General features: G+C 36.9%; 2 protein-coding genes across 4 annotated transcripts in view; both read left to right on the top strand.

Annotated features, from left to right (window-relative positions):
* Positions 1 to 25,248, top strand: part of IPO11 (importin 11) — a 114,969-nt gene that overhangs the window by 76,487 nt on the left and 13,234 nt on the right. For both annotated transcript variants that reach the window (XM_049795341.1, XM_049795342.1), the window contains 2 exons: positions 18,783 to 18,878; positions 22,313 to 22,397. In XM_049795341.1, the coding sequence (XP_049651298.1) occupies positions 18,783 to 18,878; positions 22,313 to 22,397 (181 nt within the window). The remainder of the gene's footprint in view (positions 1 to 18,782; positions 18,879 to 22,312; positions 22,398 to 25,248) is intronic.
* LRRC70 (leucine rich repeat containing 70) lies at positions 9,092 to 12,445 on the top strand. 2 transcript variants are annotated; one of them, XM_049795369.1, is made up of 2 exons: positions 9,092 to 9,400; positions 9,995 to 12,445. In XM_049795369.1, the coding sequence occupies exons 1-2, from the start codon at positions 9,323 to 9,325 to the stop codon at positions 11,810 to 11,812; spliced, it is 1,896 nt and encodes a 631-aa protein (XP_049651326.1). In that variant the 5' UTR covers positions 9,092 to 9,322; the 3' UTR covers positions 11,813 to 12,445. The 2 variants fall into 2 exon arrangements, with proteins under 2 accessions (XP_049651326.1, XP_049651325.1); XM_049795368.1 differs by having other exon boundaries at positions 9,309 to 9,400; positions 9,876 to 12,445.

Raw genomic sequence — 25,248 nt, 5'->3', positions numbered from 1 at the left:
TGAAAGTGTCACGAGTGAAGGATTTTAGAGCAGATAAGATAGGACTCACTGCAGAGCAGTTGTAGTTCACAGTTGTTCTCAGGCCAATTAGTTGGACTAAGCAGGTTATAAAGTGACAGTTTATTAGCCAAAATATAGCTTTCTTGTCTAGGCAGTATCATCCACAGGTACATGCAATGACATATCTTCAGTACTAACAGTACCGTTGCATTTTTGTCATGTATGCCTATAGTGCTTCGATCCAGCGTCCTGTTTATCTTCCAACACACAGCTGCACATTGTGTTAGTCTTTAGAAGTTCACATTAAAAACACACAAACAATAGCTGCTTCTTTCCTGATTAGTGTGTTGCAGCACCTTTTCACTTAGCAGTAATTTCCTGGTATTACTTGGGGTTTTTGCATAAACTAAATACCGTGTAATTATCTGCATTTGCTTTCTGAGTCTGGCCATTCAATGTTAGCATTTTTTGTGTCTGATATCTGCATCTGTATTACGTTCCACATTTTGTACTTTCACTGCCTGTTTGCCACTCATATTATCCACATGTATCTTCATTCATTAAAAGCTCTTGATACTTCATAAAATAAAGACCTTTGTCTTTAAACTGATGTACAACAGTAGGGTCCAGTAATAAGATTGAGGCAGTAAGGATACGCTTATGGATTAATGGTGTCTCCATGTTCAGCACACAAGGGAAGTATGCATAGATGCACTATAGCTACAACAGTGAGGGTTTTTTGAAAAACTTGAAAGGGCTTGAAGTTTGGTGGAGGAGAATCATATCTGAGCTAGGGTGTGAGATGTGAGAGGCAACAGCAACCTGGATGTGCACATTCACAAATGTCATAATTTCTTGGTCTAGTTCAGTCATATTCCAGTTTGTCTACAATCTTAATGGCTTGTTTGTGAACCTACAGCTTCAAGAGTACTTTTCTAGTACGCTACAGTAGATGTAGTTGGGTTTTATTAGATGTGGTCTTGGTCCCCAAAGCAGTGAACATGGTCAGGAGCAGCAGCCTAACTTGTCTTTAGGCCACTGTGGAAAGAATGTGGGGCCCCTCCGCTATCTCAAGTGCTACATTTTGAGATACACTTCTTCAGCATTCTTTGTATTTCCTAACACCAAAGTGGCTAAAATTGTACCTCTTCCCCTTCTCGTTACCTGTATATATCTGGAAATAAGCAGTTTGTTTTCTGCACTTTTGTCACTTTGTATAATGTCAGCATTACAATGTTCTGGAATGTCCTTATTCTGGCATATTGAAAGTTTTCAATGATTTATTTAGCAAAGTAGATTTCTTTTTTATTCTTCCAGTTCTTGTCTGTGTATCTTGGTAGAACACAATACTGAAAGATGCTTAAGAGTAATAGGAATATTTTAGTCTCTAGAATTTTTGACTCAATGATTAGCTTAGGTTAATGTGGTACGTAACTAAGTACTGGTAGCATTTGACATCATTTTGAAAGCTGAGCACTCCCCTTTTGCTGGTAAGTGTTATTAATGCTATGCCTATCATTCCTGAATGGGAGATTGCCAAGTTTGCTTTTACTCAAAGTCAGTGCTTTCCAAAACAGTCCACTATTGGTGGACTTTGTTCCATTTTGGTGCTTGAGGATAGGTTCATTCCTGGTGGACCTCCCAGGGTAGAGTGGTACCACTCCAATTTAGAGGAGACTCTACTGAGTTTGAAATATGAACCATTTTAATTGATCTTGTCTTTTTCCTTTTTAATTAGTGATACACAAGTATTTCCACTTGCCAGTGCTAATTTTTCCCCTTTGAGTCAAATGTGTTTGTCTGGAAAATCTATTGTGAGGAAAAGGTTAAGAGCCTAAGAGTTTCTCCAAGGTTGCTCTGCTCATTTCTAATCGTTATGTAAATGAATGTCTGCTTTTCCTCACCGTGTATCAAATCTGATATGTCAGCCAGTGTGAGTTCTGCCAATGAGATAATTGGCATTCTGTGAGTATAAGTACTTACAGTATGCAATTATAAATCTTCATTTATAAGGTTATTACAGAAGTTTTTCCTCTGTCATTTGTTAAAGTTACTTTGTTAGAAATTTAATTTTCCTCTCAAGAGGTTGTAATGTTAGGAAATGGCAAGAAAGTGCCTAATAACATGTCACATTCTCCTTCAGGGTAGTTATGTCCTCATTTATAAAGACAGAATTTGTTACACAGCTAACTTGTACATCCCCCTTTCTTTATAGGGATGATCCTCTGAAGCCATTTCCCTATCTTCCCCTCCTTTTTTTTTTTTTAATCCTTCCTCTAGTCAAAGGTGTGCTCACCCAAGCATCTAATAGACTACTAGTATTAAAAGGAGCTCTTTAAGTTACAATTTTGAAGATATCATCCATGTTTGGCCTTGGATTTGCTTAGTTTGCCTGTCAGGTAACAACGCAGTTTTAATAATGTCAGTGAAAAATGTGGCTTTGGTCTTAGTCTGATTATCAGAGTCTGCATAATTCAGAGTGTTACATGTAGTACCACGATGTCCTTAATTGTATGTCACATCATAGCATTGGCAAGAGGATGCACTCTTTAAACCTTCCTTGTTCACAGTTTCCATTAATTTTTCTCCAGTACATGATTGTTAGCATGGACTGGTCAGGAACAATTATCATTTCCCATGAGACCCATAAGGCTTGTTTACAAGGGAAAATGTACCAAGTGATGGCAAGGGATGAATGTCACTAAAGGCAGCTGAACTGCTACAAAAACCAAACCGCAGTCATAAGGGATTGATTGCTGCTGATATCTTGCTTTTGTTTGTGACCTATATAAAGAATTTCAGAATTCTCTCCTAAAACTTCTAAATATAATCTACCCTAAAACTGAATGTTTTAATTATATAAAAGACAGCAAAAGATGATAATGGACTAAACAGCTTTCTTCAAACTTTCTATCTTTGCCCTTTGTAACATGCAGTTTACATGTTTGCAACTTAGTTATTGAATAAGCAGTGACTAAAGTATAGCATATTATTAATAATGTGTAAAAACCACAAGATTGTTACAAACTTAAAAAAAGAAATAAATACAGTTTTGTATCTGGTTTTCCACCTGAGTTTGTTCTGAGCTGTTTTGTTACACCTAGTTACCTCTCTGCCCTATACTCTTAAAATTTGAGACTGCCTGAGAGTAGCTGAGATTTTTGATGACTTCTCTTAACAGTGCCAGAGTGTTATGTTAAAATACCAAAAGTGGTTAACACACAACCCACGTCACTACAAGAACTTCTGCAAAAAACTATTGTCTTAATTAACATTTAATACTCAGTCAATTTAATGAGAAAGTGAGGGTTTAAAACGAAACGTCAGGTTTTGATATTAAGGAAATGCCTAGTGTAAAGAATGTTTGTATTTTTAAGGAAGAAGTAGCTTTTGTATTGTATTTGGGGGTTTTCTCTGTAGTACTTTTCAAGAAATGCACTGTTTTCTCTCTTTGTAAAATTTTTAGAAGCTATCAGTTGCTAATGCCAAGTGCATGCCCATCCTGTCTCCTAAACTAGCAGGCAGTGTGCTGCTGAAAGCTGTACAATTGGATTTGGTTTTGAATCAATTTCTAGAAGGTGAATTAGTTATTCTGGTTGAAATTTAGAAAATTGCTTTGCGTTCTTTAAACCTTTTGGTCTGAATTGCATTCATATTGAGTACATTTCTTACTGCTTTTATAGTTTGAGCAGTTTACTAAATATTGCAGTGAATGTGTCCTGGTTTCAGCTAGGATAGAGTTAACTGTCTTTCTAGTAGCTGGTACAGTGCTATGTTTTGAGTTTGGTATGAGAAGAATGTTGATAACACACTGATGTTTTCAGTTGTTGCTAAGTAGTGTTAAGTCTAAAGTCAAGGATTTTTCAGCTTCTCATGCCCAGCCAGGGCACAAGAAGTTGGCACAGGACACAGCCAGGGCACCTGACCCAAACTGGCCAACGGTGTATTCCATACCATGTCACATCCCATCTAGTTTAGGAACTGGGAGGAATGGGGGCGGGGAATCGCTGCTTGGGGACTAACTGGGTGTCGATCTGCGGGTGGTGAGTAATTGCCCTGTGCATCATTTGTACATTCCAATCCTTTTATTACTGCTGTTGTCATTTATCATTATCAGTTTCTTCTTTTCTGTTCTATTAAACCGTTCTTATCTCAACCCATGAGTTTTACTTCTTTTCCCGATTTTCTCCCCCATCCCACTGGGTGGGTGGGGAGTGAGTGAGCGGCCGTGTGGTGCTTAGTTGCTGGCTGGGGTTAAACCATGACAGAATGGTAAAGGCTAAAGCTTTAAATATAGTTAGTTTCAGCATATCACATCTGTGGGTTTCATTAATGGCCAACCTTTTTATGTTATTGTTTTGTCACTTACTGCTCACTCCATAGAAGACTTTATCTTTTTGTCAGTTTGCATGACAAATGCACTTAATTGGTGCAATAATTATTTATTACTAGGTGAGAAAATTAACAATTTCTCAAAGCGAGCTCTTAGTTTCATAAGAACTTTCTGTCATATTACTTTAATAGAGTCTGTAGCCAAATAAGATTTATAGAAGGGAACTTACTTTCTTAGCCTCAGTGGGGAAAAATAATTCTATAGTTTTCACTTCTTATTGTTTCTGAGCATGTTGTAAAACCTGCTTGATAATTTAATCAAAAATAATAAATGCCAAAGTTAAAAAGGAAAGCAAGTTACAAAGCTTCATAATTTTGAAGTAGATTTTGTGATGTATGTTTACATATACAAATGTTTAGTACTGTGGGTTTATTAAACAGGAATGGTTTTGCTTGTTTATTAATCTGACATTACAATTTCTTTGTCTGTGTCTCCCCTTTGTAACTATCACTGTTGCTATTAGGAGAGTGGGGTGGGTCGACCCTGGCTGGACACCAGGTGCCCACCAAAGCAGTTCTATCATTCCCACTCCTCAGCTGGACAGGGGAGAGAAAATATAACAAAAGGCTCATGGGTCAAGATAAGGACAGCTTAATAAAGAAAGTCACGTGCTAAAGCAAAGGAAAACAAAAGATTTTGTTCTCTACTTCCCATCAGCGGGCGATGTCTGGCCACTTCCTGGGAAGCAGGGCTTCAGTACGTGTAGTGATTGCTCTGAAGACAAACATACATAGCGAATGTCCCCACTTGCCCCTCCCCTCCCCCCCCCCCCCCACTTAGCTTTTATCACTGAGCTGACATCACATGGTATGGAATACCCCTTTGGCCAGTTTGGGTCAGCTGTCCCGGCTGTGTCCCCTCCCAAGATCTTGCCCAGCCCCAGCCTGCTGGTGAGGTGGGCAGTGTTGGAGAGACAGCCTTGGTGCTGTGCGAGCGCTGCTCAGCAGTAGCCACAGCACCGTTGTGTTATCAACGCCTTTCTGCCTACCAATACAGAGCACAGCACTATGAGGGCTGCTGGGGGGAAAACTAGCTCCGTCTCAGCCAGACCCGATACAGAGGGTGGAATAGCACTCTGTGGAACACAGAAATTTTCAGTAACTGAAGCAGCAAATCAAGATTTTTTTACTTAGGCAGGAATATTAATTAGAAAGAATCTGCAATATTTGAGTTAATCAGAAATTTTGAGATAATCTCGATGATAATGAGAAAAACAAAAAAGGGTTTTGAGGTCTGATAACATTAATAATAAGGTGTCTATGGCAGGTGTTACTGGATGTAGGTAGGTGAAATGAGATTAAATGTTGATGCGTATGCTACCCAAGCAGTAGATCAGTAGCTGAATTACTTTGACTTGCAGTCATATCTGGAGAATGATGTGAGCAGAAGGTGGTAGGTATTTGAAAACAAAACAAGAAAGTTGTCTCATAGGCCACCTGCGGAGGAGAATAAAAGCAGAGGGAAGGAAGACCTGCAAGAGGAGGTACTTGCTAAATACACAGTGCGAGGGCAACAGATAGTTTCACTCTTACAAGCTCAAAAGAATAATTACAGTGCTAAAAATTGACTTTTCTCTATTTTGTGAGCCTTAATGTAATTTTGTAGTGATTATGAGAATGAAATCCCTCTTCAAAAATGGGCTTTAATACATTTTGAAAACAGGTAGCTTTAGAACCTGTTTTTGAACTTGGTGCATGTTTTTCTGCTGTACAGAAATCGGAGTTGGATGACTATTTTATGCTAGCTAATATTCATAACCTGAATTATATTGGCTTTAATCTAACACAGATCAGTGAGAAAATAGAGGTGGTTTGGAAAGACTGCACTGGGTGCAGTGCTTGCATGTTCTTTCAACCACTTTCACCTGTCATTTTATGCACAATTTGACAAATTGCTGTTGCTCAGACTTTCATACTTGTATTGACAAGGAGTCATTGTTGAACTAGATTTTAATATGTTAAAAAGCAATGGCATTAGTAACCTTATCAGTACTAGCATATTAAAATAAGATTCACTTCAGGATTCAAAAATAATTTTCTCTTTTGCCATGTGAAGTTGTATTCAGATATAAACCTGGTGTTTCTATCACTGGAGAACAGAATTGGCAGTGAATAAAATATACCACTGTTGGAGCTGCCTAAACTTGTTTGAAAGAAATGTTTGGGGGTTTCCTGTTTAAGTGTTTTCCTTAGTTTTTGATTAGTAATGAATTATATTGTTTTAAGTACAAGCCAGCTTGAGAAATGCTGATCCAGGTTGTATGTGTATCTCGGTCTTTTTTTATGGTTTTCCCCCAAATGGTATCAGTTATGTGGCATGTTATTTTGCCTCTCATTCTTAACAGATACTGCTTTCAGATACTTTTTTAACAGCATGTGCTATTGATGGAGCAGTACCTGGAAATTAAAATCCAGTCTGCTTTACAGGTCTCCAGGTGCTGTATTTACAAAGTGCAAGACAGGACTTTCTCCAGGTTTCCTAGGGCAAACTGAAAGGAGCCATGACCTGTATTAAGATTTTTCTTCCTCATTTTGTACATAGGATCTGAGAATTGGAAAGGTCAGCAATGCACTCAGAACCACAGTGGCAGCTAGGGTTTGAGCAAAATTGTTATGAATATTGATAAAGTACCTTTAGTACAAGGCCACAGAGACATTCAGCCACTTAACTGGGCACCAGCTTTCATTTATCTGGTCACTATTCTATTGATTTCTCTAAATTTCCATGTTATCTGATATCCCATAGAGCTTCAGCAACTCCTTCAGTCTTTCTAAATACGTTAATTTTGGCATTTTGCAAATAAGAATATCTATTAACATTTGTCTCTTAAAATTCTTTTTTTAGATTGGGACTTGCTTCTTTTAGCCCTGTGGGGTTGTTTCACACAGCATATCTTGGAAGAAATGGTTTTTAATGATTTCTTTACCCACGTAAATATCAGCATGAACAGGCTATATGTGGTGAAGCTTAGGTTGGAGATAATTTCGTGTTTGAAGTAATTTTTCATTTTCAGTCAATCTCTGTTTTTCTCCTCACGTGGCTCTATTTGACCTGGATAATCTTTTTCAATTACTCTTACTGTTCTCTCCCCCATATCTGGGGTACTTCCCTAATCATCCTGGGAACTGTTCAAAACTATGCAGTGTTTGCCCTTTAAGGAAATGACATGCCATTTTATTTTACTTTAGTTTATATCAATGATTATATTAAAAACTGTGAAAAAAATAAAATGTGAAAATAAATAGTTAAATCTAAAGAACAATTAATTTTCCTGTTGGTTCAATGGTCTCAGAAAAAAAAGAACCAAATGAAGCTCAAATTCTGGATTGTAACTGTTTTAGGCTTTGTCTAAAGTGGCACATGGACCAATTTTGCTGTTCCTGCTGATTTCTTACTTTAGACGAGATGTTACAAGAGGTATTGACTCTTATAGAATTAAAGGCTTTTAGTGTTTGTCGTGGGTTTTTTTGTTTGTTTTTTTTTAAAAAAAACCCACATTCCCCTGCATCCCACCTCTAGGTAATTTTGGCCAGCTCAAATTGAAAAATTGAAGGAGTATATCTCTTGATACTGAATGTTTTACAGATTTCAAACATAAAAAGCCAGTTATATATGGTCAAAACCATTTTTTTTCAAAACTTCAGAAATTTAAGTTTCTTTTGGCAGAATTTCGAAGAAGGCCTCTTCAGAAGCACGTCCTTGTCTATTCTGCTTCCTTTGCTCATGTGCTTCGTGCATTTCGGCTTGGATTATTATAGACAAAGATATTGGGGTGATATTTTGCCCCTTACGTGAACTCGTGCTTCCTGTGTGAGATCATTGTGGCCAAAGTGACTTGATGATTCTTGTGCTGTTGTGTCTCCTACTTGGCTATGGCTACTGATGGGCTTTGTCATTTTCGTTTTGCTGAGCAGAAGGTCTTGTTGCAGTACAAATCATGATTTTATAGTTACCTTGCTATTTGTAGGCTTAGTCTCTAATTTACTATCTCATTTTGTTGTTTCCTGTTTCCTCCTTTGATGATGTGACTGGATTTAGCAGGTATTTAGTCCCTGTGATGGATAAACTGAGGATGTATCTCCGGTACTTAAGCGAGGGAGATATTTATAGCACACATCTGCACTGAGTGTTTATCTGCACAAGGGACACTGCAGGAAACAAAAGCTGTGGACCCGAGGTGTGTGGTTGTCACAATATACCTAGTCCTCTGTGGATAAATCGGCTTTAGAAAAAAGTGGCCTAAAGTGCAACTTAACAGAGTGCCCGGACCAAGCCTGAAGTACAACAGATACGCAGCAGCCAAGTACCACACCGGGTGTTTCTCATCTCTAAGATTTCCTGGGCCTCTGTGGGATTGCTGGCAGGGTGGTGCCTTGCTGAAGTGCCAGGGACACAGGGGCTCTGCCCTCCAGAGCGACCTCCCTCTTCTCCCTCTCTGCTGGGCTGCTGGAGTCTGTGCGCGTGTGCTGGCCGCCGTTCGGCTCTGCAGGCAGAGAGAGAACAGCGTAAGCGTTGCTGCTGATGTAACAGAACATTTCAGATTCTGGCCGAAAGATAAAGGATTTACAGGTAATGCAATAGTGCTGTTACAAATAGATATGCTTTATTCCAAAAGTTGTACCTAACTTAGGTGAAACTCTTTTGAGCTCTCCTAGTTAAAAACAATGGTTTAAAAAAACCCCACAAAACAGCAACAGTTACAAATTAAGATAGTTCTTGGTCTTCTAGAAACAAATCATTGAGATTTCCTTTCCAACAGTACTTCTGAAGCACAGATAAAATGGCTTCCTGTCCCAGGGTTTCCTGTATCCATGGCAACCTCACTTTAACCACTTCTTTCTTAGTTTCCTGAGCAAACAGTTGCAAATCCTGGGGCAAAACGTGAGGGCTCTAGTACGTGGCAATACTGCCGTTACAAAGGTTTCACAGATGAGTATAGTTGGTCAGCTTGAACCGAGTGAACTGCAAAACGGCAAGGTAACAGAAATAATGAACTTCAGATTTGGGGTAAGGCATTGTTTTTTATTTATTTTGAACGTAACTCAGCTGTACAGAAGTAAAATTAAAATTATAAATGAGCCGCCAGTGAAAGGAAACTTGTTTCCAGTTGGCATTTCTACTTGAATGCTATTGAAACATTTCCTAGCCATTCTTAAGTATAAAAAATAGTTAATAAGCAGTATTTTGAATTTACTAGAAGCCATTATTTTGGCAGCTTAGTTGTTTTTATGCTGCAACCAATTAAATATTTTCTGGCTAGGTTAGCAGTACATTTGTTTCATTGTTCATTTATTTTGAAAATTCTTTCAGTGTAGTTCAAACTTTCACTTAAGTTTTATTTTTAAACTGCTTATTTGCCATCAAAGAAGAATGTATAAAATACCAATCTTGAAAGCAATGCTTATATTTTAAAGACTGTACAAGCAGAATCTTTAAACTTTCGAATTAATAATATTTATAAACTTCTTTTTATCTCTACTAGCGAAGTGAGAGATGAGTGAGAAGGCCAAAGACAGGGATATGTGTGGTCTGCAAAGTTCTCCACCCTGCCCGGGAGCATTCCTGTCTATCCTTAATTGTTTTCTTTTGTTGCTGCTCCAGAAGGAGGCTCTTGGCTGTCCAGCTGCTTGCCAGCTCTGCACAGGGAGACAAGTTAGCTGTCGTAATTTAGGGCTTTCGAGCATCCCGCAGAACTTTCCAAAAACAACAATTCTTGTGTACCTCAGTGGGAATAATATATCGCGTGTCTCCCCGAATGAGCTAAGAGGCTTTCAGAAGCTTGCTGCACTCTACATGGATAACTCCGGTATTTCGTATGTACACCCGAAAGCTTTTGTGGACCTCCCCAGACTGTGCTACTTGCATCTAAATAACAATAATATTAAACGCCTAGATCCAGGAATCTTTGAAGGTCTTTCCAATCTTCATTGTTTATACCTTCAGAATAATCAAATAGCTTTTGTTCCCAGAGGATTATTTAGTGATCTCCTTTCTGTTAGATATTTAACACTTCAAAGAAATCGTCTCAGTGTCCTTGGAAGTGGGACTTTCTTAGGAATGATAAGTCTCCAAACACTTAACCTAGCTGATAATAAGATTTCACGGATATCGGATTCAGCATTTCATCATCTTGAAAACCTTTCATATTTGTTCCTTGAAGGTAACAACTTGACGCTTGTGCCATCGAATGCTATTGGAAGGCTCAAAAATCTTGAAAGACTTTCTTTGTCTCACAATCCCATTGGATCAATACATCCTTTTGCATTTAAAGGACTTAACAAGCTTAGATATCTTTCTTTAAAAAACGTAAAGCTAAAATGTATTGCTGTAAATGGATTTTTTGGATTAAACAACCTTAGCCAGTTAATCTTAAGTTATAATGACTTAGAAAATATAAATTCCAGCACTTTTACTTTATTGAACAATTTAATGTATCTGCAGCTAGACAGAAATAAAATAACCAGTATTGGTGATGGTACCTTTGAAAAAATGGGACAGTCACTTAAAATGCTCAGTTTAGCATTTAATAATATTACAGAGTTACAACCTGAAGTGCTCAAGCCCTTAGTGTCTTTAACTGATCTACAGGTAAATTATAATCCTTGGAACTGCAGCTGCAAAATGCTTGGGTTACTTAATTGGCTAGCATCGTCTCCTATTTCTGTAAAAATTCATTGTCAGAGTCCCCTGAGTATGCGTGGTAGACCTTTGCATTACATTAAGTGGACTCAGTTTGCAAACTGCAGTAGCCCTACTGCCAGCCCAGGAACAGCGTGGAGTCTAGGATCCGTGGGTGTCCATCACAGCTCTACCACTTTGCTGATGGCATGGCATAAGGGAAACAGGCACAACACATTTGAACAGTTTGCCAGTGCAGAAACTAAATATATTGCTTTCTCAGAAGGAACTACAGCTACATCTGCTCACCCGCTGCCCTATGAAGAAAATGCTGCTGAAATTCCATTGCGGACAACTACAATATTATCAACATTACTGGTGCAAATACCAGCACAGATTATACCTGTTAACAGAACCATAGAAGAAAAAGGCTTAACTCCAACAGACGCTGCTCCTGTATCATTAAAAACATCTCTATTTTGTACACAACAGGTTGAAAAGCTGAACCAGGCTTTTGACATTTTACTAGGCTTTTTCATTCTGGCTTGTGCTGTGATCCTGTTCTTAACCTGTAAGATTATTCAATTTAGGCAGAAACTAAAGGTGCTGGAAAACTCAGGGGAAAAGAGAATAGAATATTACGGTTTTTATCAGCCTGGCAGATACAACATAACTGACCCAGTGCAGTCTCTGGCTCAGAATTCAATGGGGCATTCGGAACTGGACCAAATCAGGCTGCTCAAGCGAACAGCATCTGAAAGTCAGGCACAGGTCATATTGTTTGAACATTCATCATTGTAATTTATCTCATTTGATTTGATATTAACTTTACTGTGATCTGAAATGTCAAGAAATCAAGAACTCAATTTTCTAAAAATACCTTTACTGATTAAAATCAAGTGGTTGATAGAATTGTGGAAAAATGGTATAATTTGGTTTCTGCATCACCATTTGCTTCCTGCATGTTTTGAAGTTTATTGATTTTTATTAGATGTCATTTAAATCTGACATGGATAGGTATATTATTGTGTCCCTGTTGTAGGAATCTTTTGCCTATAACTCAGGTATATGTGCAATATAAACTACACATACATTTATTTTTATTTTGCAGTACTTAATGGTATAAGTTTCTGTAGAAATTCCATAGCAAGCTTGATGCAAGCAACACATCAGTTTTTAGCAGATCATGAAGCCAAGAAATCTGGGGGAATGAGAAAAAAAGCAATGCTTCTTTTATTTATTGTAATGCAGTTTCTGCTCTGCCTCTGTTGATCGTTATATTGGGAAAAAAAGTGAGCATATTTATATCTAGCATGTTCAAACTCTCGAGAAAAGAAAAATTTAAAATATACAAATTTTATTCATACCTATGACATTTTTTAATATACAAAGTTGTGTATTCATTCTGTATAATGAATATATTAAAGTGAATTTTTTGTTAGTGTGGATCTGTATCATTTTATGATAATACCTGAAACTGGGGTTAATTAGGAAACTAAATTTCTATCGAATTGAAAAATTGACCAAGCTTATTACGTCTTAAGGTGGTAGAGCTGGTTATTGTCAACAAAAGGTATTTTGTCATCTATATAGTAATAGTTTGAGGGGGGGTTGGCTAGATAAGCAGTATAAACTGAAGAAATATACTACACTTTAAAAACATAACTCTAGATTAATTACTGAAGATATTTACATATTTGTGTTGTATATTTGGAAGTGTCAGGTCAAAGTATGTTTTCTTAGTGAAGACCTAATTTTAGGCTTCATCTTCAAAAGATGGATATTTTACTATATAGTTTGCATTTGTTTTAACTTTCTATTTCAAATATTGATGTCTGTTTACATTATTTTCAGGTTATGTCTAGTGTGTTGTAGCTGTATTTTTGACCTGAATTTCTGATATTTTTTTTTCTTGTTGTTACTCCAGTAATTCAAACTTTAATCAGGAGAAAGTCATTAAAATATGTTCCAAATAGTCCAATCTTGTAAAATTTTCAGCTAGCTGAATGGGACTTCTGTATATGCTGTTTGTTTTCTACAGGCCTGTGCCCTAGAGACTTCAACAACCACTTCATTTATAAGCAACACAATTTACAGTTAGATCACTTTGCTCAAGGAAAAATGGAGAACACAGTTTTGATAGTCTGTCCTCCATGGGCTTGATTTAAGTTGTGTAGAAGTATGTTGCTGTTCCAGGATCCAGCCTGGAGACCGGGGCATTCTCCAGATGAACCAGAACTGCTCTCCAGGTTCTTGTTCTAGCCTGCCTGCTTTCTGCTGGTGTAACTCATGTGTGTGGCTGTGTTGGGCTGCTCCCTAATGTCCTGTTTGTCTGTCTCCAGTTCATTTCCAGTAATGACACATTATTTGCTACCAGTACATACAGAGACCTTGACTGCACTATGTGGGTGTAAATGTGCAAGTATGCATTTGTGGTTCCTTGTTCTGTGTTTCTATTGAATGTAATGAAATAGCAATTTACTGTATCATAATACTATATTTTACTGCAATTTACTGTATAAAAGATCAAATACTTTTATGGAACACTGAAGTTAGCTACTTGGCCAAAAGCTCTAACTCTTTTGGACTGCTCGAGTAGAAACTATTTTTTCAATAATTTACTACTTGTAGATCAGATGTTAAATGTAATGGGTAAATGTTTTTAAGGAGGGAAAACGTCGACTCTAATTCATGGTTAATTATTTTTTGGGTGGCTAATCCATTACAGACTCTTCCTCTTTAACCCATTTTTGTTACTTTCTGTCTTTCCTACATAATTCCTCATGATGAGTGTTAAATTTGTTTTCATTTAGTAACAGCTGCACAGTGATTGCACAGTAGCAGGTTCTGCAGTTTTATGTGCTGTATTTCTAAATTTGCAATTTTTTATGGATGTCTTCAGAAATAATGGACTTGAAATTGAGTGGAAGCTAGTTAACCAAGTTTTCATTGCTGGAAGTGCTGCTGTGCTTTTGTTAGAAAGGAGTTTTGGGAGTGGGAAAAGTTTGAGAGTTCTTGAGGAAATCTGAGAGAGGACAGCTCTGTTGTTTTAGGCTCTGATTTCCACAGCTGCTCTCTGCAGAAGAGCACAAGAGGTTCCCTCTGAAGTTGTGTCCTTTCCGCTGACAAGCTGCTGTAGGAGTTGTTTGCCAGGCATGAGTCTCGCCATCTGTAGTGATGGAACATGAAAGGAAACCGATGCTGTCAGAGCTGTTTGTGCAAGCAAAGAGTTGGAGCAGTTGAACTGCATCCTTTGGAGTGGAGTCATCCTCTAATATCCAGCTTGCCAACATTTTGGATTAGACTAACAAGGAATTGAGAGATTCATTATGCAGTTGTGGGGGACTGCCTTTTGCAGTTAGTAGCTTTTGTGTTTAAAAGTTCACACTAGGAAACAGATCCTTTCATGTGCACGTGTGGTTTATAATTAACTATTTCATTAGAGAATACATTAGAAGACTTGGTTGAGTCTGCCCTCATGAAGCAAAATGGCGCTTTATGGTCATAAAGTTTATGGTCAGCCATCAGACTCCCCTGGAAATGTTTTCTTAGCTGTTACATTACTGTTTTAGCAGCTCCTTAGCACTGTGCAGCTCCTGAGGAGGAGGGGGTGTGTGGAGTAGTCATTTGCATTGCTCACAGTACACGCAAAGTAATCTCTATTTGTCCCACTCCATCTCTTTCCTTGGCTAACGAGATAAGAATAGAGAATTAATCTTTCTCAAATCCACTGTACACTAGTAAAGATAAGAAATTAAGCTTTTCCCTTTTTTGGTGTTTACTGCTTCATCCTGGTGAATGTAGAAAAGCAGAACAGATTTTCTCCTCTTCCTTTTAATCTCTAAAATAGTATGTTTTCCCATGCAGAATTTTTCCTCCCTTTCTGATAGGCTGAGGAAGATGCATAGCAGACATGGGGACCATTTTATTTAAGTACCCCTAAAAATTTATCATAATATATGTTTTACTAAGATGATGATAAAGCTTTATTTACAGTAGCTATCTATGTAATTGAAATCCAGATTCTGAGTTTTTGCATAAAACCTCAGGATAATAAAAAGTTGAATAGACAGCTGAGTGTATTAGAAATGATAGAACAAGAAAAAAACTAATATGACTTTTTTCAGAACAGATGTGGTCTGTTTTTTCCTTTGCAAAGCTTTTATTCTCTGTCTGACAAATTATGCAAACTTTGAAATAAAAGGTTTGAGATTATCCATGTACAAGCTGCCCTAGATGTTTGCTACCTTTGGTTTTCATTATAGGCAAGGTGAATTTTATTTACAGACAGCATAAAAGATCCTATGTGTAATAAAAAATAGTGTTAATATGTGTTAATTGCATCTTTGAAACGGAGTTCTAGAGTGGTTTAGATCCTAACAAGTTTTTAGAAGTCATAATCCTCTAATTCTGGGCTTGTCTTTTGATAATTTTTGCTGCATACCGAATTAGGTTTTGTCCTGATAACTTAGGGAAGCTGAGTAGTTATAAAACCAGTTATAACTTGATGCTGTTGTTTGTTCCATTACTGATCTGGATTATATGCAATTCAAGGGCAGAACTGCTTAAATGATGCCTTCCTCCTGAATTAAGATTTTTGTATGGACAGAATTAACTGTTCAGTTTTGAAAGTTCATCTACATACAGTGTCCCCGTGTTTTCTAAATGTACTCACTTGACTTTCTAATGTATTTCTTGAAACAAGCAGGCTAATTTCAGTCTCTTTAAAAAGGTATTACGTTGATTTGCATGGCTCGCTCTCCTACAAAAATAAGGCCTGATGCATTTTAATATTGCCATTGAACTTTAATTGAGGTTTCTCTTTTTTCAAAGCACAATGAGCCTATGCTGTCTTTCTTTTTCACCAGCATGTGTCTTGTATTCTAAAAATAGTTGCATTGTTTAGTGATTCCGTACTTGGTAAACATTTCAGTGAGTCTTTGGTATGAAGAAACTTCATGTCCCATTTAAAGGGAAAAAGAAAGGGGAGAAAAGGAAAGGTATTATCTTTACTGAAAGCTGCAGGCAACAGTTACTGCATTTTGAAAGGTCTTCCACATTGTTTAGCTTTGCTTTCCTCAAAAAAAGAAAAATTACCATGAAATTTCTATTTTCCACTGGAGAAAGAAGTAAAATATCATTCCTTATTTGTGCCATAAAGTAAAAATATCCTGTCCAAGTAAAGAAATTAGTGATTTTTCTTTGGGCTTTGGAGCTAACTATCAAGAACAGTATTTTGGGTGTTCAACTACTATGCTCCGTTTTTTTCTGGAAATATCACAGATCCTTGGAAACACAAGTTACTGAAATGGGCCCCCCATATGCTCCTCCTACCAATTTGCAAGCTTGGAAAAAAACATAAAGTTAATGACCACTACACCTACAGTATTTATTTACATGTTGGTTAATTAAAGTAACCTCACTGAATAGATTGACCATAATGAGCCCTACAGCTGATGGAAAGGCTGTGCCTTCATTGGGTCAAGCACCTTTCTCGTCCTTCCCACTATAAAATTTCTGTGACAGGGATTCTTCATGCAGCTTGGAAAGAAGAAATATAACTATCAGGTAATGGGTAGCAACCTGTATTATTAATTAAATAGTGCATACATACAGGCCATAATTTACTTTTCCAAGGTGTGAAGTGTTTGCATTTGTTCTCTGTTGAATGCCCCTTGTCCTCTGTTGACATGAAGCTGAGGACAGCTGTTTCCTTTCTCACGTTGGAAAATATTAGCCACATTAATGGCATTTTCCTAGAGATGTATTTCAAAAAAAGCAGGAGGCAAAAGAGCTTTAATGGGAGGTGTGCTAGGTAAGAACCTCTGACTCCAGTAAAGAAACCTGCTCTGTCTCTGAGGGCTCATTCTGCAGGCTGCTAAGCAGGCAATGCTTAGTTTCTCAGTGGTGCTGTGTGGTCAGTAGGCTGTTTGCTTGCTGTCTGCAGAACCCCACAGAGGTTCAGTCTCACAACAATTAATACTTTGCTGTTTTGAATGAGATGGGGAAGCTTTTTGGCAAGGGAGAAAGTCTCTTAAAAATGTGTACTTGACAATGATAGTAAGAATAAGCCAGACTGAATGAAAATGTCAATTTTCATTTTGTGGAATTCAGGACTGTCAAGTTTCATTATACAAAGTACAGTTCAGATCCCAGTATTAGACAGTAGCTGAATAAAAAAGGGAACAAAAATAAACCTTTGGAAACAAAATGATCATGAGTTGAATCAATCTTATAAAAACAAATTAAAAAGAAATATTTTATATGCTTAGTATTCTAACTTGATATGTATTTTTTCCAAAGCATCCATTGCTATATAAAGTCTGTTTGTCATATACATAAAATTTTTTTTTGAATGTCTGACAAGAAGTTTTTCAAATGCAGTAACTAATGTACAAGGAGCTACAGTTTATCCAGTTTTTCAGTTTTCATCCCAAATAAGAAAAGGAAATGAAAGAATCTTAAGAAATAGATTTGTCTATGTTAAAACATAAATGATCAAAATAACAATGCATGAACTTAGTATTCAGTACCTTTAAACAAATATAGAACATGTCTGCTTCTGCCTACTAGACGGCAGCAGAATCTTTTGGGGAAAATTAAACCTGTAATTCCAAACGGGCTAATAAAGTGCTTCAGTCAATGGCAGTCCCAGGAAGAGTGTTGTAGTTTACCATCATCAGTTAGGCCATTTCTGTTTCTTTGCTCTTTGTAGCTGGAACTTTTGCAGTCTTCCCAAGTTGAACATCTTTTCAACTTGCAGTATGTCTTCAACCTTCTGTAGTTCACAGAGTAGGAGTCCATGCACCGAAGTCCCACAATAGCACATCTCTGGCATTAGCCTTACAGTAGCAGGAAATTCGGCAGAAACAGCAGTGGCAGCTGCTTTCCATTAACTAGGAGCTGGTGGCACCTACATTACCAATCATGAGGAGATCATGTTTCTATGCACTTGCCCTACAAGGCACATCAATTCTCAAGGCAAGGGCAAGTGTCTAAACGTGTTTAGTGTCATTTTGGTTGTTGTGAGGGTATCCAGTCTGGCCTTCAGCTCATGGTGGGGAAAGGTGCTTATCTCTTTTAAGTCCCAAGTGATACCTACCAGCCCTTTGCAGGTGTCTTAAGTAGCCTAGTGTTTCAAGTGGCAGGAGATGCCTGTGTTAAAGCAGAGAAATCCTACCCCACCTTTCCGTCTCTAGGCAGGGAAGTGGCCTTTGTGCAGAACTGGGTGCAGATATTTTGCACCCGTTATGGGGAGTGATTCAGCTGGCTAGGAGGGTGAAGAAATACTCATAAGGCTGGACAGAGAGGGGAGTGTGCTATCTTTACAAGATGCCCTTTTCTCAAGGTTTTGTGTGTAGATTTTGCATTGAATAGTGATGGGAGAAAATGTGTAAATGTGTTTAGAAGGCAGTACTCTGACCTCCCTACTAGCAGGAGCATGTCCTCTCCACTCAGTTCTTGAGTCCTGTGCTAATGTATTTTTTCTTTTATTCCATTTGCAATTATTTCCAGGTTTTCAACAGTGGCACATAAGGTTTTATTCTATTTAAGAATAATATTTCTTGCACATTTTTGAAGTCTTGTGTAATTAAAAAAAATATTGAATTAGCTGCTTGACCGCATGCTCAGCTAAGCAGTAAGCAATGAAAATACTGCTTAGTAAATGTGCTCTACAGTTACTGAGCAAATTTCCTGTTTAGTTCCTTCAGCTAAGTCACTTTCCTGTTCTTTTCCAAAGTTATCCAAGATAAATTTTGTTCTTTTCCAGTGTTATCCAAGATAAATTTTGTGGTATCATCAACATTTCAGTGGAAGGGCTGCATGATGTTATGACTGAAGATCCTGAAACAGGAACATACAAAGAGTAAGTGGAAAATCTAATGAATTTTTGTGGGTCTTACAGTAGTAGTACTGTTTTATATGTAGTGTTTTGATTGGAAAAATCTGTAGGCAGTTAAGACATGCTCCTAAGATTTCCGTTTTCACAAGAATGAATGTTTTAGTAAGATAGGAAATTTTTGGTCTTAAAAAATAATTGTAATGGGGGGAGGGAGGGCTTAAAATGTCAGTCAATATAATTTTACGTTGTTCATTAAGTTATCTACTAACTGATGTCTTAAAATGTTCACAGGCTTAGACTTGCTTTTTGCTCACTTGACTATTGTATCTAAAATTACAATCCAACAAGCTTGTATGTTGATAGGGTGGTAGCTCAGAGTTTCTTTGAATGTGACATCTGGAGTTTAACCAAGATCTTTTCATAAATGCCTCAGCCTCATTGGGTGGACCTAATTTACAATACTTCATGGCCTGAAGAACTTGAAAACCTGTCCCACAAGGATAATTTTCCCCCTTCAGTTGTTCCACTTAACACACCTGCTGCTACAGGGCATACCTCAAAAGACAGTTTCCAGAGCTGGGACCAAAAGTTCATTTGTGACAGGAAGGTGGTGTCAGGGATGCTCAGAGTGCGCTGCCACCCAGCATCACACTCATTCATCTCCTGCTGACTCCCAGGCTGCTGGTGATATTCCATCAAAGCTGGAAAAGTAAAAAAACCTCACTGAATAATAAGGATTTTTTATGACAGATCTTCGTGTTGGGGCTTTTTTCTGGAATAATTACATATTTTTAGAATGATGGAGAGTTGTAAGACATTAGAAACAGGTGCTCTGCAAGATGTCCTTACAAGAAACTATATTCTAATGACAGTGTTTAGTGAATGCTAAGAACCAAACATTTTCTAACTTTCAGAGAATTACCTGGTGATAGAACAGACTGTATCTGAACTAATTAATTAATTGCTTAAGGGGATGTTTGCTGGCACTGAAGCGAGCTGGCACACAAAAGCCTGCATGCAATTTATTAAGTTTTTTTCCACTTAAACCAGGTGGTATGTACACAAGTGTGCCCTGAGAATGTTCCACACTCATTCTGAGCCTCAACTATACCCAAGAATTGCTTGCAAAAGTACTTCTCCCCCCCACCCCCCCCAAACTCTCTGTTTAGAAGATGTAACTCCAAAATCTGGGAATGTGATTTGACGCTATGTTCTGTTTACTATCAGAGACAATGTTACAGAGTCCCTTTATTTCTAAACATGCTGCTTTGTCAGCACTTGTCGAAAGGAGTTCTGACAGAGAAATAAATAAAACTTTGTCCTAGTTAATTTCATACTTTAACCTTGAAAGCTTGTAGAACTTGTTGCTGTACTTTTCCAAACTCTGGACATTATTTTTGCTTTATAAAATACACGTACACTGAACCAAGGACGTATTTCTATTGACAGATACTGGATGAGCTGTTTGACAGATTCTGACATTTGTGTTACACTTTTGGACATCATCTGAAAGTAAATAAAGTGAGAGCACTCATCCGGAGGGTGTATGTGCTATTCTGGCTCTCCACGTTGAAGAAGAATGATTTAAGCGTGAAGTACTTCAGAAAAAAAAATTGTATACTCCGCTGATTATCATAATATCTAATTATTGAAGTGCAGAGACTATAACAACATGCATGTTTAGCATAAGAGAATCAAGGCTGAAGCAATATAGAACTGCAGCCACTAAAGTATGAAGACATGCAGTAGACATGCACAGGGAAGACTACAAATTAAATTATAGTGTTGGCTGAAGCATAAATTGACCGTGAATACATTTAAACTGGAAATTTGAAGAAACTGTTGTAGTTAGATTAGTGAGTTTTTGGAAGAGGCTTTCCAAATACAAATGCAAAGATAAAGGTCTTACCAGTTTTTAGATGGAATTTTGATCAGGTTATGAAAATGATTACGCAGTGCCCTGGTTTACAATACAAAGGAATTACACTCAGCCAGGTTTCCTAGCATCTATGTTTTTGCATTGTAGTGGTAACTACAAGAAAGCTTTACAGACCTCAGATTTTCTGGAAAGGGGAGTATTCCATTGCTCTAGTCTAGTCTCAACAATATTTACATTTTTCCCAGTTTTACCATCTTCTCTTTTTTTTTATTCCCTCCTCTTTTAGTTTTTTTAATTACTCTTTGTGGTTCCTAAAATTTATTAAGGTCTGAAAAAGTTAATTTAATTGTGTATGGTTTTGCAATTGATATATTTTTGTCTTCTTTTTTTTAAATAAACTGAGTTGTGAGAAATCATGCCATTTGTGAGGAGAGGAGAGATAAGATTTGCTGTACTATTTTGAAGTAACTAATCCCTTCGTTGGAAATCGCTTCTGTGTTAGCAATTTGACCCTTCTGCCATGCTGTTTAGCAAGTGTTTCATACACCTCTAAATACACGTTAATAGAAAACTGAATATATAAACAGAGTAAGTCTGAACATTTTCCCATAAAATCAGAACTTTTTTTCATTTTAGTAACTTCAAGTTATTCAACCTAGCTGCAGGAACATTTGACCTGCTAGTGGAATGCAGCAATTAAAAATGCACAGTAGTACAGGGCTGAAAATGAGCAATAATGTTCATCTGTCTTGGTGCTTTGTAATATCTCGATTATGTGTCTTTCCTGCCATAAAACATGCCTAATACATGGTGGCAAGTTGTTGTCATCTGAGTGATTTTTAAATCCTTTTGGTTTTTAAAGCAGATTTTCTAGGAAAAATTTGGTAAAGTTGTAGAATATTTGTGTATTCTTTCAACTCGGAGAATGTAAAGTGAATGGAAAGCATGTTTGCTATAAGATAACGTTCATTAATGTCTTTACAAAGTCCATTCAAACTGTTTAAAGACACAGAAAAATGTCTGGCATTTAATTGTTTTTTCATATTTACTGGTTTATACTTACTACAAAAATAATAGTTAAAATATGTCTGTTACTTGTGTGTATTAGTACTTACCAGTTGAGGGTGGAGCAAAACAAATACAAGAAGTTTAAAAGCTTTGCTTTGCCTGCCTAGGAAAAACCTCTTATATAAATGACTGCAGAAGCTGACTCATTTCTGTCCACCTAAAACATTATTGTTCAGTGTCTTGGAGATTTTAGTCTCTAGAACTAAGAGCATTGACCATATTAGTTTTCAGGTCCTTTTGTTATAGTTCTCATGAATTCAGTGAGAAATCTTAGCTAGTTTTGCATATATGCCACTTTGATTTTCATGTTGATAGGATACAGAGTGCTTATATTGTGTTTGCTTGGAAAGATTGGGAAATTCTAGTTAAGAACAGTAGGTTTTTCCATATTAGTTTTTTAAACCCACATGGTCTGTTTTCCATATGCAGAAATGCATTTTTAAGCCACAACTTGAGCTAAAATATGCATGTTAATAGTGTGTGTTAAAACTGTTCTTATTCCCATTCTTAGCTGCATGTTGATGTCTCATTTTGAAGAGCCCAAAGTTACAGAAGATGAGGAACCTCCCACAGAGCAAGACAAAAGGAAAAAAATGGTAGGTTTTAGATCAGTTGTTCAATTATAGAACTGATTATGTGATTCACTTAAGTCAGACTGAATTCTTTACCTTTGGATTTGGTTCATCTATTGTTTTTGGAAAATTCATCTCATGAATCAAAAAAGGAAAATGCTTTGATGACAAACTTTGCAGCCACAACGCTTCTGCTTCTGCTTTCCTTTTGCGTCTTGGAAAATGTTGCCAAAATAAACATCATCTGTTCACAAATCTGGACACTATAATACTCAGACACTGTAAAAAAGGTTTATTGAAAAACACAGGGAGCTAAAAGTTACCGAAATGACATGGCAGGCCAAATTTCTCATATTTAAAACAATCTTTACTATATTGGATTATGTGTCTCACCTGAACAGCTGTTGATCCATGTGCTTGCACAGAACCTTTTTCCAATGTAAAGAACTCTTATTAAGGAGTATTGATTTAGATGAAGATATCTGGATTAGGTACCATGCTATTTTTCGTCCAACCTAATCTGTCAATGTTTCATAATTTAATTTATTTTTGTAAGAGTTCAGGGAAATTTGTTCCTCACTCGGAAAACTACAGTGTACAAATGCTGTGGAAATAGTCTGAACTGCTTGGCATTGAGTAATTGCAAAATGTGGAATTGGGTAATTGAGTAGATGTGTGTAGCCCTGTCGCACATTTGCTTTAAATGATGACATCTATCCAAAAGAATACTTGCAGACAGTCCTTTGGTACTTTATTTCTTCTTGTAAGAGTGGACAAGAATTTGGGTGGCTTTTGATAGTTTGTTCTGATTTGGGGGGGGGGGGGGAGGAGGTTAAGCCACCGCTTGCTTTTGGTTTGTTAGTAGGCTTTTCTTTTAAATACTAATCAATATATGGCATCTTTTTAAAAACAAGAAAATTACTCAAAAACGTTTGCGTATTCTTTTTCTATTAGTAAGGCCTTAATAGAAATTCCTAGAGTCTTGCAATTTCAGATTTAAACAAAACATGGAAATATTATTTTCTGTGGTCCTTAAAAATGTATTAGATAGTTCTATAATTCAGTTACACTTAAAAGCATCTCTAGACTCTGTTAAATTTGGTTAAATTATCTTCCAGCTTGTGGGCTTAAATTAAATTCCAGGTGTTTATTGCAGGATGATAATATTTATAAGCAGTTTTAGATAATGTCTTGACATATATAGATAGATACCTATGTATCTTTATCAATAGGGATCAATGTATCTCTCTCCCTATTGATAGATAGATATGTTCGGTTTGTTAATCAGATTTAAAAACCATAAAGTGAATTTAAATCTACAGTCCTTTCATTTTCTTAGTTTTCTTTGAATATACTCAAATTTTATTTCTGGCTGGCTGGCTAAAGTTTTAGTAACTTTCTTGCAGAAATTCTCTTAATTTTTCAGTTAGAGGTTGACTTTAATAGTTTGGATATGTATTTAGGAATTTAGACTTGTTAATTTGCTGTGGACTATCTTCAATGCGGATATATCAGGCAAAATAAAAAGTAGGGCACATTGTTTTATGACCTGTATCATTCTTCCCTCCTAAATAGTACAATGCTGTACAAACCAGTACAGTGTTGATGAACAGTCATTCTGAGGGAGCTGTTCTGGGGTCACATGCAATATGGAGTCAATGGCCATTTGAATAAAGAGAAATGGCTGTGCTTTGCTAAGGAGGAGCCAGAACTGATAAGGACATGACAGGGCAGGTTTTGATTTACATAGGAAATGTATCTTCCCTTGCATGTCACTTCCCTTTTTTTCTCTAAGGAACTGCTTGTGATTTGTTCCTCAACTGGTTTTTAGCATTCAGCTTAAACACCTTTGCAGCCTCTGTTTCCTTGGAAGGTTTGCACAGAATAAATTGTCATACATGAACATTGAAGCTTCATTTTCATTTTGGATCTCATAATCTAAACATAACTATTTCCACAGTTACTGTGTTTTCTAGATTCCTAAGCATTATGAAAATCCTTTGGTTTTCTCCTTTCAATCGTCTTTTGTAAGAATAGCTGTCTTTCACTCTTCTCATTCCCATATTTAGCTGATTATACCTGAAATATTTCAGACTCTAGCCTTCTATGCTGTCATTTTTTCAGCTAACTTTAGTATTCTCTGTATTCTTATTCCTTTCTATGCAATTTCTCACAGATGTTTAAGTGAGCAAAGTAGTTGTTATAAATGTCTACAAATTCATTCTGAATCCCATCTGAAATTGCTAAGTATAAATTTTTGTGGATGGTGCAGAAACTGAGACTTGCCACTTCTCATGGCTGTTTATTTCAAAATGATACAGGTCATTTGGATAGGTCACTAGTAGTAGAAGTGTCAAATAATAATCCGGATTTTTAATCGTGGCTTTGAAAGTACAGCAAGCATTTGATTTGAAAAACTGGATTAAAAACAAAACATCACCTGAGTCCACTCCTACCTACCTGTACTGGAAGTTTCTTCCTCTCTGTAGGAGCGTCAGTGCACACACTCAATTCATGTGACATTTAGAACAACTGCAGTAGCAGATACCTGTGGTGAAATAAAAGTGGGAACAAATATTTGAAGTGAGAAGAGGAAAATCAAGAATAACTTAAGAGGAATCTGCAATTGATTTAAGAAAGTTTCTAGTCTCCTGTCCCGCTTTCATTCCTGCAAGAGGTTTCTTTTATATATTTAATTGCTTAATCAGCAGCTTGTATCAGGGCTTAGAGTTTAAACCTCATAAAAGAATAATGAAAAGACAAATGGGATTCTCTCTTTGAAAATAATAATGCTTTGCAACTTTTAAGGCCATTAATATAAGAAAAAAGATAAACTGTCATGGTCCATGCTAAGTATCACTTCCTGATGTTTGTG

This window comes from Accipiter gentilis, chromosome Z (assembly GCF_929443795.1).
Source record: "Accipiter gentilis chromosome Z, bAccGen1.1, whole genome shotgun sequence".
In the NCBI taxonomy this organism is placed as follows: Eukaryota; Metazoa; Chordata; class Aves; order Accipitriformes; family Accipitridae; genus Astur; species Astur gentilis.
This window is presented reverse-complemented; position numbering and strand designations above follow the sequence as displayed.